General features: G+C 40.3%; 1 protein-coding gene across 3 annotated transcripts in view; it reads left to right on the top strand.

The window, feature by feature from the left end:
- The window catches only part of LOC115418511 (xyloside xylosyltransferase 1-like), a 49140-nt gene extending 44611 nt beyond the window's left edge, over positions 1 to 4529 (top strand). For all 3 annotated transcript variants that reach the window (XM_030133010.1, XM_030133011.1, XM_030133012.1), the window contains exon 5: positions 3861 to 4529. In XM_030133010.1, coding sequence (XP_029988870.1) covers positions 3861 to 4257 — 397 coding nt within the window. In that variant the 3' untranslated portion in view covers positions 4258 to 4529. The remainder of the gene's footprint in view (positions 1 to 3860) is intronic.
- Positions 4530 to 15055: the final 10526 nt, after the last annotated feature.

The raw sequence follows: 15055 nt of genomic DNA on the forward strand, positions 1-15055 counted from the left end.
CAATTAATCATTAGTCGATTAATTGTTTACATCCCTAATTCATAGTTTCAGTTCTTGTTTGTTCAGTATTCATTGTCACCCTTGTAAATCACAGCTGGACTGACGTACATATCCTGACCAAGGAAAATCCAATTCTCCCTTTGTGCAGTAATCTACACCTGGATTTACTGCCTCCGTCCATAATAATATACATTATACTGTATAGACTAAATGTCCTCTAAAATTAACCTGTATTTGAAACATAGGGTAGAAAACTATTACAAGATCAATAACAAATTAATTTTGGCAAAAAAAAAAAAAAAAGTCTCTGTTTTGAATGTCTGGGGTTGCCAGAAATGTGTGATGTTAAAATGGGGTCAGGAGACAAAAAAGGTTGGAACCACTGGTCTAGAATATCAGATGTTCCACATGGGTTCTGTTTGCGTCCTCTCTGCTCATACTGTGTGCGTTCTACTTCAAGGTTCGTGTGGAAACTTAAGGCCAGTGTCTGTGTTCTTCACATATTCTATGTGTTCGTTGGGTTCACCTTTGTATTGGATTGAAGGTCCTGAACTGAAATGGTTCTGTATAAACAAGGGCACCATTACAGCCCGAACAAGAATAGAGATTAAAAACAGTATGATACAGATTTTTAAATAGAATCTAAAAGAAATTAAAATGGGTAAAATAAAAAGAAGAGTGCAAATAACAGCAGCTGACACATGCAGAGTTAAAAACAAATGTTGTCAGCTCGGACTTAAACATGGTCAGAGGGGGGGTGGATGTTTTTGTGGGTGTATTCACACCTGCCTTGTTTGGTTCGTTTAAAACGGACCAGAGTTCGTTTGCTCCCTTGGTTCAGACCTTTTGGGCTGGTGTGAATAAAAACCACTGAACTGTTCCGGACCAAACAAGCGAACCGAGACCCAGTTGAAGAGGTGGTCTCGGTGCGGTTCCATACGAACCCTGGTGTGGTTCATTTGAGGTGTGAAAGCAGCCCGGACCCGATCCGACACAGTTGGGTTTTTTTGTACCTAACGAGCTCCCATCGTGTGTCGAGCATTATGGAAAACAGAGTTTTACCAGAGAAGCGCTCAGTGAGAACAGGCTATGTAGCTGAAAATGAGCCGTGGTCAAACTTGGAGCTCAGAAGAGACACGCTGCCTTTTGGACATCTGGGCAGATGTCCATATAACACAACTGATAGAAAGGACACAGAAAAACTCTGACGTTTTCAGCTTGTTCAGTGAGAGAATGATTAGGATGACGGTTAGATTTGTCTGTTGTGCTTGAAAAGAAAAAATAATAAACGACTTCATCACCCCTAGCAAACTTAACTTGCATTAAGGAATTCTGTCCCTGGTTAAACTGAACGGTGATACAGGATAGATACACATGGGTCAGCAGTACGGAGCACTAATGCTTTTTGATAACAGTGTTTGGATTTACTTCATACCTGTTACATCTTGCATGAGTAAGACCAACAGTCACAACATGATGTGCACACACAAGCGCTGTCCTCCGCAGACGTCTTGCCCCGTGTCTTCATCATTGAGAAATTAATTCTACAATACTGTAAACCTGACGTTGCCTCAAACGCTCTTGCTGCTCAAACACTTGTGCAAACACCTGCATCTGTAAAAACCGCTATGATGATAACAAAAACAGCACACAAAATGTCCATGATTCTCTCCTTTCACTTTGGACTGAGCGCTTTAATCGACACTGCTCATTTCTGTCCAATGGCTGAAAGACCTCAGCACACGTGGTTTTACTTTACAGATTTTTTGTCCACTTACAAAAATGTACAATGTGAATGCGAACCGCACCAAATAAAATTTTTTTTTACAAATTTGGTCCAGACCAAAGCAAGTGAACTGTCGGACTTTCCTGGTGTGAATACACGCTGTGTTTCAGACACATGCTCACTCACTGCACACACTGTGAGACACATGGACCTGCTGGTGTTTAAGACCATGTTCCACATGAAGATGTTTGAGCGCAGTGCCAGTGTTTCCATTTGACCTGTACAGACCTGCCCTGTCACAGGTGTTCCTCATGAAACTAAGTCACACTTATGACCACTGCTTCTTCTCTGCTCTGACTCTGTTGCATACAGGACTTTGAGTTTTTTGTCAGAAACATTAATTATTAAAGCATTATTATATGGAATTAATAAGCTCAGAAACACGTGATTCTGTTGGATCTGAGAGTTTGAATCTTCAGTCATTATTCCATAACTTCACCTACAGTTTGAGGATTTTGGTCCAATCCCAATTTGTGTGAACGTACAAAATGGAGGGGTAGAGGTAAGGGGGAGGGGCCAAGGGGTGAAATAGGTTTGGGTCTTTGTCTCCACCCCTAAAAGAGTGCATTTATTGGAGGTTAACAGAGGTAATGGAACACTCAGCACTCAGTCATAATCTACAGCACCATCATCAGTTCAGCCAGTCACGGGCAGACCCTAACCCGGGTCCGGTCTGATGTTTGTCAGCACACAGTCCGTCAGCGCCTGCTGTCCTGTCGCTGCTTTTCAGTCGCTGTTGGCAGCAGACGCTGCTGAGTTGGCACCGGCCTCTGGAATCACTCTCTTCCTGTTTTTCATTCATGCCGCTGTTTGTTCAGCAAATGTGCACTGAAGCACAATTTCTTTTTTTTCCCAATTAACTAAATGCACATAAAACCAAAACCCACTCATACAGGAGTCATTTAAGTGGTGTGAGCTGTTTTTATACTGGTAACCCTTTGTACAGTGTTAGAATGAAACCTATTGTTTTATCCTGTGTAACAGTTAAGGAGGTACTGATGGTGAAAGTCTGTGCTGGTTTTAAAGTAACACTGTCACATTGGTGTGTCCACAGTAATGACTCTACAGCAGTGGTTCTTAGTCTTATTCTGTCATTTCCCCCTTTAGAGGACCATAAACCTCCAGGCCACCCCCTTAACCCCAACATTATAACAGTGGTGTAATTAGAACTTTTATTAACAGAAACATCAATATTGTAACAATACTTTTTGCTTTTCCTTGAATAATTTTTTGTTCAAATTAAAAATAACTTAGATTTTTGTTTGAATAATACAAATGAACTCAACCAGACTGCTCCAAGACAATATTTATACAAATAAAAATAGGAAATGTTTAATTATTTCCAACTTTCACAATAAAGTTCCTTTTTTTAGACCAACAAACACATGTTGGTTCCACAGATGAACATGTGACCAATATCAGTGGGTCAGTGAGCCCGTTTCCATTGGACAGCTGAGAATATTCAAGTCCAAACTGGTCCAAACTGGTCCAAAACACAAACGTGTGTCCATGTGTCTTTTCCAGTCCAGTCCTTGTCCAGTGTCTAAACCTAAACTCTTTGTCCAGTTTGCTGACAGGTCACCATGGCAGTAGATTGGTTTGGTGTGCGTCCATAAAATGAGTCCAGGGTGCTCCAACCATCAAACATTAGTTCCACCTGATACATGTTCTAACCTGAAGAACAAAAAAACACCCAGGACTGATCCCATGACCCCCCTGGGAAGACTCCACGCCCTCCCTAGGGGGTCCACCCCACAGTTTGACCAACACTGGACTACATTGTCTTCCCCAACTCATGCAGTGTTATTTGTTATTTAGTTTTTCTTGTTGTTTTTGTACCTTTTTTGCCCCTGAATCAAAAAAATCTTTATTATAATATAATTTATTATATTATATAATTTATTCTTGTATGATTTATTATAATATAATAAAACCCTAGAGTACACTTCACAAAAGTTTTTCATCTTTCATTGAATGAGCACAAATTCAATCATAGAAATTTCTAAAATAGTTTAGGAATCACTTGCCGAGTTAAACCACTGACCCACTGACCTCTTTCCCTCTCCCACCGCAGACACACATTCTGGCAGTATCGGAAGGAGAACCCCCACACCAAAGTAGGCGAACCTCCTCCTGATGGTCTCCCAGGATTCAACAGTGGTGTGATGTTACTGGACCTGGGGGCCATGAGGACCTCCGCTCTCTATAATCAGCTGTTGCAAGCGAACAATGTTGCGAAGCTGGCGGACCAGTACCGCTTCAGGGGTCACCTCGGCGACCAGGACTTCTTCACCATGATCGGCATGGAGCACCCTGAGCTGTTCTACCCCCTGGGCTGTGGCTGGAACCGGCAGCTGTGCACCTGGTGGAGGGACCACGGCTATGGGGACGTGTTTCAGTTGTATTATCACTGTGACGAGCCCGTCTACATCTACCACGGAAACTGTAACTCACCGATACCAGACGACTGAAACATAAACCAAACCTGTTCTGAAGCTGAAACATGCTCAGCGGACCTCTGAAGTAAAGTCAATAATATTTGTTGTCCGAGAGGAAATGTTGGGACATTTTCAGGGAGTTGCCCATTTTCATGTCTGTGCTGTCACCGACTCTGCCCCCTGCCGGTCAAGGGGTGAGTGACAGGCCCTCAAACGCACACTTTTTTATGGCGTCCCCTGTCTGTCTGTGTAAGTGACTAATACTTTCTTACATTTGCATATATATTAAAGGTACAAATGTAAGACTTTCTAGTTGGAGCTTCCTTTCAACTCAGTGAACAAAGGAGAGCAGTGGTGGTCAAGTAGCAAGACTGCACTTTAGCACAAGTCTAAAGGACGGCCACACTTCTGTCCAACATGGGGACATTTCTGGAGTTCCATGTATATGTTCAGGTCCACAGTGATGCCATATCCACATTAATGTTTTTGTTTTGGGGGGGTTTGTTTTTTAAATGTTGTTGACACAGTCATAAAAATTGAGCTTTGCGTGGACATGTCCAGTGGACGTCCGCTTTGGGTCCGCTTTGAATACGCGCAGACGTCCACAGAGTCCAGTACGCCTGAATGTGGGGTCTTTAGATTAGAGCCCGGCCGATTAATCGGGCCGATTATGGCGTTTCACCAATTAATCAACATCAGCCAATATGTAGCCAATGAGGCCGATGTATTAACTTTTTTGCTGCGTGGAGATTCTGTCGCTCACTGCTCCTGTGTGTGTGTGTGTGTGTGTGTGTGTGTGTGTGTGTGTGTGCAACACGGAGAGTCAGACGAACAGTAAAGTGAGTTAGTTTCACTTTCACTCCTGCTTGGACAATGACGCTATCACCCCCACACACATAATCACATTCTCACGGAGCTACTGCTAATCCCCCCCGCTCCGACTCTGACACCCCCACCACCACCACCACCGGCGAAAATCACGGGCCGCTACCACGCACTCTGATGGACCGCTTCCCCCCGAAAATCATGGACCCCCTGTCTTATGAAGTATTCACCCCCCCACCCACACCCATGTCCATGCACTTCCTGTCTACCTCACAGTTTCCTTCTGCAGGCAGGCCTGGGTGTTAATAGTGTAGGGGAGACTGGGGACAGTTGTAACAGGGGTCAGTTGTAACTCTTGCTATTGCTCCAATCAGGAACAACTTAGGACTCACCTAATTCACTCTGCACATGCTCAGTTTAGTCCTTAGTCCACATGGGAAGTTGTAGTGCCGTGAGGCAGACACATCCAAATTTGTGAGTGAAAACAGAATTGTGTGGTAAGTCATATTTTTTGCTCTAATTATTTTTGTGATTCCATAGTTTGCATTTTAAAGTTGTGTAAATTATATTTGTGAGATAAACAAAGATTTATGCAACTGTTTATCCACCTGTCCACAATTATCTGATAAAAGATTATTATATCCTGTGTAGATCAGTGTTCTTTTTTCATATATCGGCCAATATATCAGTTATCGGCCAATATATTGGATATCGGCTTTTTTTAACCCCCAATATGGGCATCGGCATCAGCCCACAAAATCCCATATTGGTCGGGCTCTACTTTAGATTGAAGGTTTTAGACTCAATGATGAGCTAAAAAGATTTTGGTGGGCAAAAGTCAGAGGTCAGGCTCACTTTGACCCCATGTCTGTCCTTTTACTGAATGTAACATGAGGTCACATGATCCTTTTTTTCTGCGTGCTGGCCTTTAAAAGCACCTTCAGCTCTTCTTTGAACAGTCTGAGTTCTCTGGGCTGCTTCACATTCCTTTCCATTGATATCACGAGCCCAGGCTCATCCCAAAGGTATGGCGATGATTTGTGCCAAAATTCGCACACATAAAAACCATAATCAGCGCTCATAAATCCCACTCTGCGTGCTCGATGCCACCGTCTACGTGCTCGCCGTACCTATGTGCATCCTTTCTTATCTTATCCTTTTCGATGCCTTCTAATCGCTCACAGTTGCTGAACTGTGTCACTCTGGGGATGGACATTGGATAGAACATCTCTCCTTCTGATTGGTCAGTTTAGAAACCTTCTGTCTCCAGGTCAGAACCAATCTGAAGCAGACCAGGGCGGGTCATCCAGTGCCATCCCAGGTGTATTAACTCTTTCCCCACCAGAGCGTTTTCCAGTGAGTTGCTAGCCAGCGCCAGCCTTTTCAGTCATATTCACTAATCTTTGAATGCCCACTGAAAATGTTGTGTTAGGTGTATGTGAACCCTGAATACATCAAAAGAAAGAACAGAACTTCAACTTTTAAACACAAAAAACTATTTTATTCAATCTTTATTCAGTCGTGAGGTATAAACATTTGAATATTGATCATTTTCAGGAAAAAATGAAATTTTGAGCAAAACAGTTAGAAAATTGCATTTTTTCAAAGATATTGATTTTCAAGATAAAACTGTTTTTCTGTTTACATTTTTGACTTTTTTTTTATTATTTACTAACGGTAACACTGTATTCAAAATAACAAAATAAAATAATAACAATAATAATAATAATAAGCAGTTGTAAAATATCCCAACATTCCACCAAATATTAGGGGAATCCACACCAAACATCTAAAGCACCAGGTTCCTTATAAACTTTACACATTTATATACATCAGTTATAAGTCTTCCACATATTAGTTTAGCCTTTTTCATATAAACACTTCCATATTCCTCATTTTCAAAAAACACAAGAAACAAATGCACTAAATACTGTAGATTTCTGGCCTTTCCTCGGCTGCATCACGTCCTCCTGTTGGACCACCTGCTGTGTTTGATCTGGAAATAATTATATGGACATCTAGTTATTTATCTTTTTGTGAATATATGTATTTATTTATTTCATACAAAAGCCAAATAAAACAGTGTCTTACCTGAGTCACCACTGACATTATGGAGCTGAACCACATCTGTGTTCAATCTGTTCCGTGTCCACAATCAGAATTTGAACTCTTAGGGCCTGATTTACTAAGATCGCAAATAACGTGCACAAATATGCTCGCTTGCACTAAAAAATGCACATGCTATTGATTAAAGGGTGATCAACTAAGATTGCCTGCGCAAATGAGAACAGGTGCAAAGTCTTGGAGACCGCCCCAATTAAATGAGGATTTTGCGTGTGCTATTGGTTGTCGTCATGGAAACAGTGCACTGTAAAAACTGCTGTGGGATATGCCAGCACTCATAAATACGAAGTTGTTCTTTTTCCACTCAGAGGGGTGAATAGGTATTTCTCTGTTGTTGCTTATCAGTGGTGAAGTGTGTTACTAGTTAAATAAATGCCTTCTCTCTTTATGGTGAATGAAAACTTTTAAGTCAGTGGGCATGATTAAAAAAACCAAACCAAAAAAAAAACAAACTTTCGCTTATATAACTGGTTCAGGAACCCAGTCACACCACTGTGGACAGCAGTGTGTGTGTGTGTGTGTGTGTGTGTGTGTGTGTGTGTTGTCCAGCGCTAGAACCTGTCCCGTTCGGTCTCCCCTGCACGCATGCGAGAGAGAGAAAAAGAAAAAAAAGGAGACGTCTCTCAGGAGTCGGTCCTGGTCTAATGGTGATGTGCCACTGGTGGAACCAGGTGTGGGGGGCAGGCCCATAAAGTGGGGGGGCCATATGTCTCAAATTATTATTATTATTTTCTCCTGTCTTTCCAAAAATGTTGATGTGAACAGAACAGATTGGTTCTGTGTGTTGCCTTTGGTTGTGCCTATGCCCCGCCTCCTCGCTATAACACCTGTAGCCAGTTTTGCGTGAAGCTGTTCCAGTTCAAACCTGCCTTTCAGACGCGCTAAATATAGACTCAAAATCAGCCACCTCAATCAGTCTCAGGTTTGGTAAATCACATTGCACACATTAAATAAATATTTGCATTTACCCCTCCCAATAATTTTGCGTGTTCTGGCAGAAACGCCCATATTACATATTCATCAGGGCCAACACGCTAAATGGGTTGCGTGAGCTATTTTGCCCATTTGAGAGGCGCAAACCTCGATGCGTCTTGTTAGTCGATCAGCTTCAACGTGTTTTTGTGTGCGCAGTCAAGTTTGCACATGTTTTTACTAGGCCTGTAACGGTACACGTACCAAACCAAACTGTTTCAGTACACACCTGTTCGGTTCGGTACACAGCTGTACCGAAACAGCACAGTATGATGAGAAAAAGAAAAAGGAACAAAAGACGTTGTTCGATGCGGAACTTCAAATCCGCGCAAGTTTCACACAGACATATGGAAGGACGCACACACTGACCCAAAATATGAAATAGCAGCTGATATAAGGTTAAAAAAAACAACAAATATGATGTGAACCTGGAAGGAAGAGACTGAAGACCCTCCACCATCAGTCCAGTCCAGTTTGGATCAGTTCAGGTTCAGGTGAAAGACAACAACGAGGAAAGAGACGGTAATAAGACGGACGTTGTTTGGCCCCTGGGAACTACGGTAGATCTAAAACACTTACACTAGCTCTGTCTGTCTGTCTGTGTGTGTGTGTGTCTGTCACACACACTGTATAATAGAGGAATAAATAGAACGTTGAAAGTATGTAAAGTTTCACTTTCGTTTCACGACAGCGTTCATTACGTTAGTTATGGACCGCACCCCCAGGTATATAACTGCGCGCCCCCCCTACCCCCCGACTCCAAAAAAAAATTTTTTTAAAAATCCCCTGTGCACACACACACACAAATACACACAGTGTCCTAAACAGTTTGTTCTCTGTCCTAAAATAAATAATTTGGTTCATTGTGTTGTCAGTGTTTCTCTTCAGTTTGTTTCAACAGAATACCAGTTTACCCTCTTGTTGATGTTGCACTTCATGTGGAATTTTTGTTGTTTTTATGCAGAATGTGAACTGACAGAACTGTGATTAGATTTTTCTTGTTTGTTCGAAACTACCTTTCAGGGAAAAGTGCAATACTAATGTTTAAAATACATTTACTAATATTAATAATTTATTTTATTTTCTATTTGATTTGTAGCAGCAGAATTATATTTTTCCTGTTTTTCTATATTCTATTGTCTCCAAAAATTGGGGGAAAAATGTAAAAAAAAAAATCATAAATGCATTAATAGACATTTTGAGGGGTTTTCTTTCTTCCCGTACCGAACCGAAAAAAAACCACCCCAAACCGTGGCTTTGAAAACTGAAAACGCACCATACCGAAAATTTTGTGTACCGTTACAGGCCAGTTTTTACACGTGCAAACCTTTAGTAAATCAGACCCACGCTGTCTAACAGATGAAGACTAGGTGTCCTTTGTCTTGTCCCACGTCTGGTTGTCTTCTCCTTGAGTGTCCACTGTAAATGTCTCTTTTCTCTTCCTCCCGTCTGTCATTGTCTCCGTGTCATTCCGTGGACAGAATATCTCGTCAATAGCGGGGAAAGAGTTCACCTCAGTGTGCGAGGCAGACGCAGGATGGCACCAGATGACCCGCTCTGGTCTGCTTCAGATTGGTTCTGACCTGACCTGATGTGAATTTTGGCTTTAAATTATGGCCGTACCGGTGTCCTGAAGGATATCAGGGCAGGTCTGGGTCTGTTTACCAACAGTTCATTCCATCTTGCGGGGCCAGATGGTTACGGGACAGCACAGCACTTTGGCTTGTTCAAACAAATCTGTCTGTAGATGGAAGGACATGAAAAAATAAAAGACCTGAGCATGTGGAGGGGGGCGGGGGAGGGGAGGTGACACTTAACCACGGCACTGATGGCCGTGGCCCGTTGCCTCTATTTGACGTTGGACTGAAGCCAAACACAGACACGTTTCAGTCGGAGTGAGGCTGGAGCACGACTGACCCACTTTTTCGGTGCTGTGTTCACTGAACGGATCCGACAATTCAAAGAAATGTCAACACTCGATATTCATCAGTCAGGAAATGGTCTGAGGTGATGCACGCGTTGACGCACGACGACAGTGAAGCAGCCGAATGCAACAGAGCGTCGGTTTGGGGAAGAATGGACGACGCCAGACAAGAAACAATCAATAGGGGTTTTTTCAGTTCAGCCTCAAGTGGTCCCATGTTTTCAGTGTTTTTCTGTCTGGGACAATAATTCAATTTTCACATCAAGAAATAATTTACAGAGTTCAGCAGCTCTGATTATCGCAATTATTCCACTGATCTTCAGTGTCTGAGAAAATATCATTAAATGTGTTAAATTTTACCAGTTCACATTTATTTATTTATAAATCATTTGAAAACACATACGCAACTTGTATTCATAGTTTACAGCAAGATATGATTATGTAAAAAGGGTAACCCCAGAAACTATCCATAGCCTAGAAACTGGGCCCAAGACTTTAAGCAAACAGCACAATTGATTAGGATTGATCATGATTACATACTTTAATCAGATGAATCAGAAAACTAATGACCCAAGTGCTGGTTTACTGATGTTTTCCAGGTATATGACGGTGTGTTCTAACACATATATGTTGGTTTGTGTCCATTTATCCAATAGATTATAAGTGTTCCACTGATAGAACCTGTCCAGTCCATGTATTGTCATGTGCAGACAGTGTTTGAAGTAGATCTGACACTAATACTCATCTGGACTTAAACCCATTCTATCATTAATTCTACAGTTTCACATTTGGAGCCCAGACTGTATCTGTGAAACTACAACCAACCAGCATTTAGGACTGGGTTAGTCTGGATCAGAGACTCACATTTGGTCAAGTCTAACTACTGTATTTTCTGGACTATAGAGCGCACCTGAATGTAAGCCACACCCACCAATTTTCAAAAGAAAAAAATCTTTGTACATGTATAAGCCGCACCTGACTATAAGCCGTAGGTGTCCACATTGTAACATGAGATATTTACACAGAAAGATGATTTAAATATTTATTTCCATACCTGAACAGGTTTTTTCCAAACAGTGCCTGTAAAACAGCAGGAACACAGCTGGTTCAAAAACCCAGAAAAGTTACTGGTCTGTATCTTCATCTTCCTTCTGCTCATTGAAACCACTGCAGTCGTCTTCTTCAGTGTCGGAGTTGAACAGCCTCAGAAAGGCTCCGTCACACTCCTTCTCAGTCTCTCTTCTGTTGTCGCTCTCAGTGGCACTTGCATGCATCAGCTCTATTTCCTTCTTCGTCAGACACATCGATTGGTTTTAACTTCAAAGCTGCATCATATGCATTTCTTCGTGTGTTTTCCATGATGAAGGTTTGTGCATGACACACAAAATGACTGTTAAGCTGTTAAGCTTAAAACTTATCTTCTTCATCACCTCTTCCACCTGTCTGTCTCATTTTTGCACTTCCTGCTAGAGCGCCCCCTGGAGGCTGTTAGCTCATAAAAATCTGTACTTGAGCCGCATTGTTGTATAAGCCGCAGGGTTCGAAGAGTGAGAAAAAAAGTCTCTGCTCAGTCAATGAGCCACCCTAACCCCACCCCCAAATAAAGTGTCCAGGGTAACCCACTGATCTGCACCTCATTATTTTTGAACAGGATGGTGAGGAAGATCAAATATTTGAAACAACTAAAACTAATACTAGAACTAAACTAAACTAAACTAAACTAAACTAAAACTAAGTATTCAGAAAAAACAATAACTAATAAAAACTCACAAACCTGCTCTAAAAAACTAATTAAAACTAACTGAATTACAGAAAAAAAGTCAAAACTAAATAAAACTAAACTATAATTAAAAATCCAAAACTATTCAAACCTTGGCAGAGGTCTGTGTCCAGGTTTTCAACCCAGTCCTCACTAAACAGGAAGAGCAGCCATCAGACCTGCTGCAGTGGATTAGAACGGATCAGATGTCTGTAACATTTACATCAGTCATCCATTATACATTCACCCTCACATTCTGGTGGGGGTAAACTCCATCTGTGCCAGTCTGCCCCTCCAACCCCCACCAGACGTTCACACCAGTGTGAGTGACACTGGAGCCGGGTGGTGCTGACCAAGCACATGACCAGGACAGAGTGGGATTTGAACCACCAACCCTTTGGTTATTGGATGTTTATTGGATTGCTCTACCTCCTGAGGCCCACAGGCTCCAGTATCCCTACACTTTAAAAAGTGAATTTTAAAGAAAACAGATATTTAATGTGAATGTGGGACGATTCCTGAACTGTAGGAACTAAAGTGGACAGATAAAAACGCCTACATTTATCAGAACTGCACAGATACACAGACAGACAGATGGACAGATGGACGCTCTTCTATGATTTTAACGATGGTGTTTAACTGCTGAATGTTCAGTGTTCTGTTTAAAGGGTAATAGATGTTTCAGATCCAGTCCAGTTTTATTTAAATGGTGTTGGATCAGAACATGTTATCTAATGACACTTTACACTTGGAGCACAGGGCTGTTCCAGAAAGTGGGTTATGTCAAAACTCCAAGTATGTTCACCCTGAGATGAGGGAAACTCAGGGTTTTCTGTTCCAGACATAGAGGTGAGTCAAACTCTGAGACTGTCGCCATGGTAACTGACTCCGTCAACATAACCTGCTCGCTGGCAGGTTTTCTATAAGAAACCCAGAGTTTCACCTGTTTCCTCCCACGTGGAACACACTGTTAGACAACGACATCCCATAGATTTAGAAGCACATATATAAGTGTGTGTGTGTGTGTGTGTGTGTGTGTGTATTTACACTACTGTGCCAAAGTTTTGTTTGTTGTTTAGATTAGTTTTTGCTGCCTTGAAATGAACATACATATTTATTTCTCAGTCTCTTTCCTCCAAATACAAGAAGAAAATACAGTAAATCTGTGCACAGCCTTAAAGCAGTAATATTAGTCTTTTTTAAATGGAATTCTTCCTTTTCCCACATTTCCCTGTGGTCTCCATAAACTGTAAATGCTCTGCTTGGGTCTGAATTCTTCATTCATTCAACTCCACAGGTCCATCTTCAACCCTATTTCTGAGGAATGACACCAGAAAGGTGGTTTGGAGCGCTGGCCCTTTAAATGCACATGAGCCACTTCAGGCCCCGCCCCCTCCAGGTTGTCAGCTGTGCTGCTCTGTCCCATTCAACAACCAACAGCTGAACATTTGAGGTAATGGGCTTCAAGTTTGGACATATTTTCAGTCTGGACTACAACCGCTGATGACGACAAACAATTACAGAGAAATACTGGAGAATGTTTGTCTGAAGTCTGGACCTGATATGAGCAAATGTGGAGACGGAACTAGTTATAGATGCAATTAATTAAGCAGGAATTCAAACAGGTTGGAGAAATCCACTGGATTTTTGTCCAAATGAATCTAAAGATAGTTTTGCAGCAGCTGGAGGGTTCAAATTCAAGCTGTCTGAACTATTAGGGTCCAAATACACAAACAAATGTTTCTCTACTACAGGACACACAGAGGGTTGTGTTTCTCAAACGGGCAAAATCACTTGTGCAATCCAATTAGTGCGTTTGCCTTGATGAATATGAAATATGGGTGGACTAAAGTCCTCCAACATTTTCTTGCTAATGAAAAAATGAACAAAACCAAACAAAAATTCAGCAAAATATTAAAAACAATTTTTTTTTTTTTAGCAAAATAATTTTAAAAAGAACAAAACCAACCAAATATTGAGCAAAAATATTGATTAAAAAAAGAATAAAACTGACCAAAAATCGAGCAAAATAATGAAAAAAATGAACAAAACCAAACAAAAACTGAGCAAATAATGAAAAAAATTGAGAAAACCAAAAAAATTAAGCAAAATAATGAAAGAAATTAACAAAACCGAACAAAAATCAAGCAAAATGATGGCAAAAATGAACAAAACCGAACACAAATCAAGCAAAATAATGAAAAAAAATGAACAAAACTTAACAAAGATTGAGCAAAATAATGAAAAAAATTGAGAAAACCGAAAAAATTAAGCAAATAATGAAAGAAATAAACAAAACTGAATGAAAATCGAGCAAAAACATAAACAAAACCAAGCAAAGATTGAGCAAAATAAAGAAAAAAATTTGAGAAAACCGAAAAAAATTAAGCAAAAATAATGAAAGAAATGAACAAAATTGAACAAAAATCGAACAAAATAATGATAAAAATGAACAAAACCGATACGTGCAAATGTTGTGAGTAGTTATAAAACGTAACTAATTAAGCAGGAATTCAAACAGGTTGGAGAAATCCACTGGATTTTTGTCCAAATGAATCTAAAGATAGTTTTGCAGCAGCTGGAGGGTTCAAATTCAAGCTGTCTGAACTATTAGGGTCCAAATACACAAACAAATGTTTCTCTACTAACAGGACACACAGAGGGTTGTGTTTCTCAAACGGGCAAAATCACTTGTGCAATCCAATTAGTGCGTTTGCCTTGATGAATATGAAATATGGGTGGACTAAAGTCCTCCAACATTTTCTTGCTAATGAAAAAATGAACAAAACCAAACAAAAATTCAGCAAAATATTAAAAACAATTTTTTTTTTTTAGCAAAATAATTTTAAAAAGAACAAAACCAACCAAATATTGAGCAAAAATATTGATTAAAAAAAGAATAAAACTGACCAAAAATCGAGCAAAATAATGAAAAAAATGAACAAAACCAAACAAAAACTGAGCAAAATAATGAAAAAAATTGAGAAAACCAAAAAAATTAAGCAAAATAATGAAAGAAATTAACAAAACCGAACAAAAATCAAGCAAAATGATGGCAAAAATGAACAAAACCGAACACAAATCAAGCAAAATAATGAAAAAAATGAACAAAACTTAACAAAGATTGAGCAAAATAATGAAAAAAATTGAGAAAACCGAAAAAATTAAGCAAAATAATGAAAGAAATTAACAAAACTGAATGAAAATCGAGCAAAACATAAACAAAA

This window comes from Sphaeramia orbicularis, chromosome 4 (genome assembly GCF_902148855.1).
Source record: "Sphaeramia orbicularis chromosome 4, fSphaOr1.1, whole genome shotgun sequence".
Taxonomy (NCBI): Eukaryota; Metazoa; Chordata; class Actinopteri; order Kurtiformes; family Apogonidae; genus Sphaeramia; species Sphaeramia orbicularis.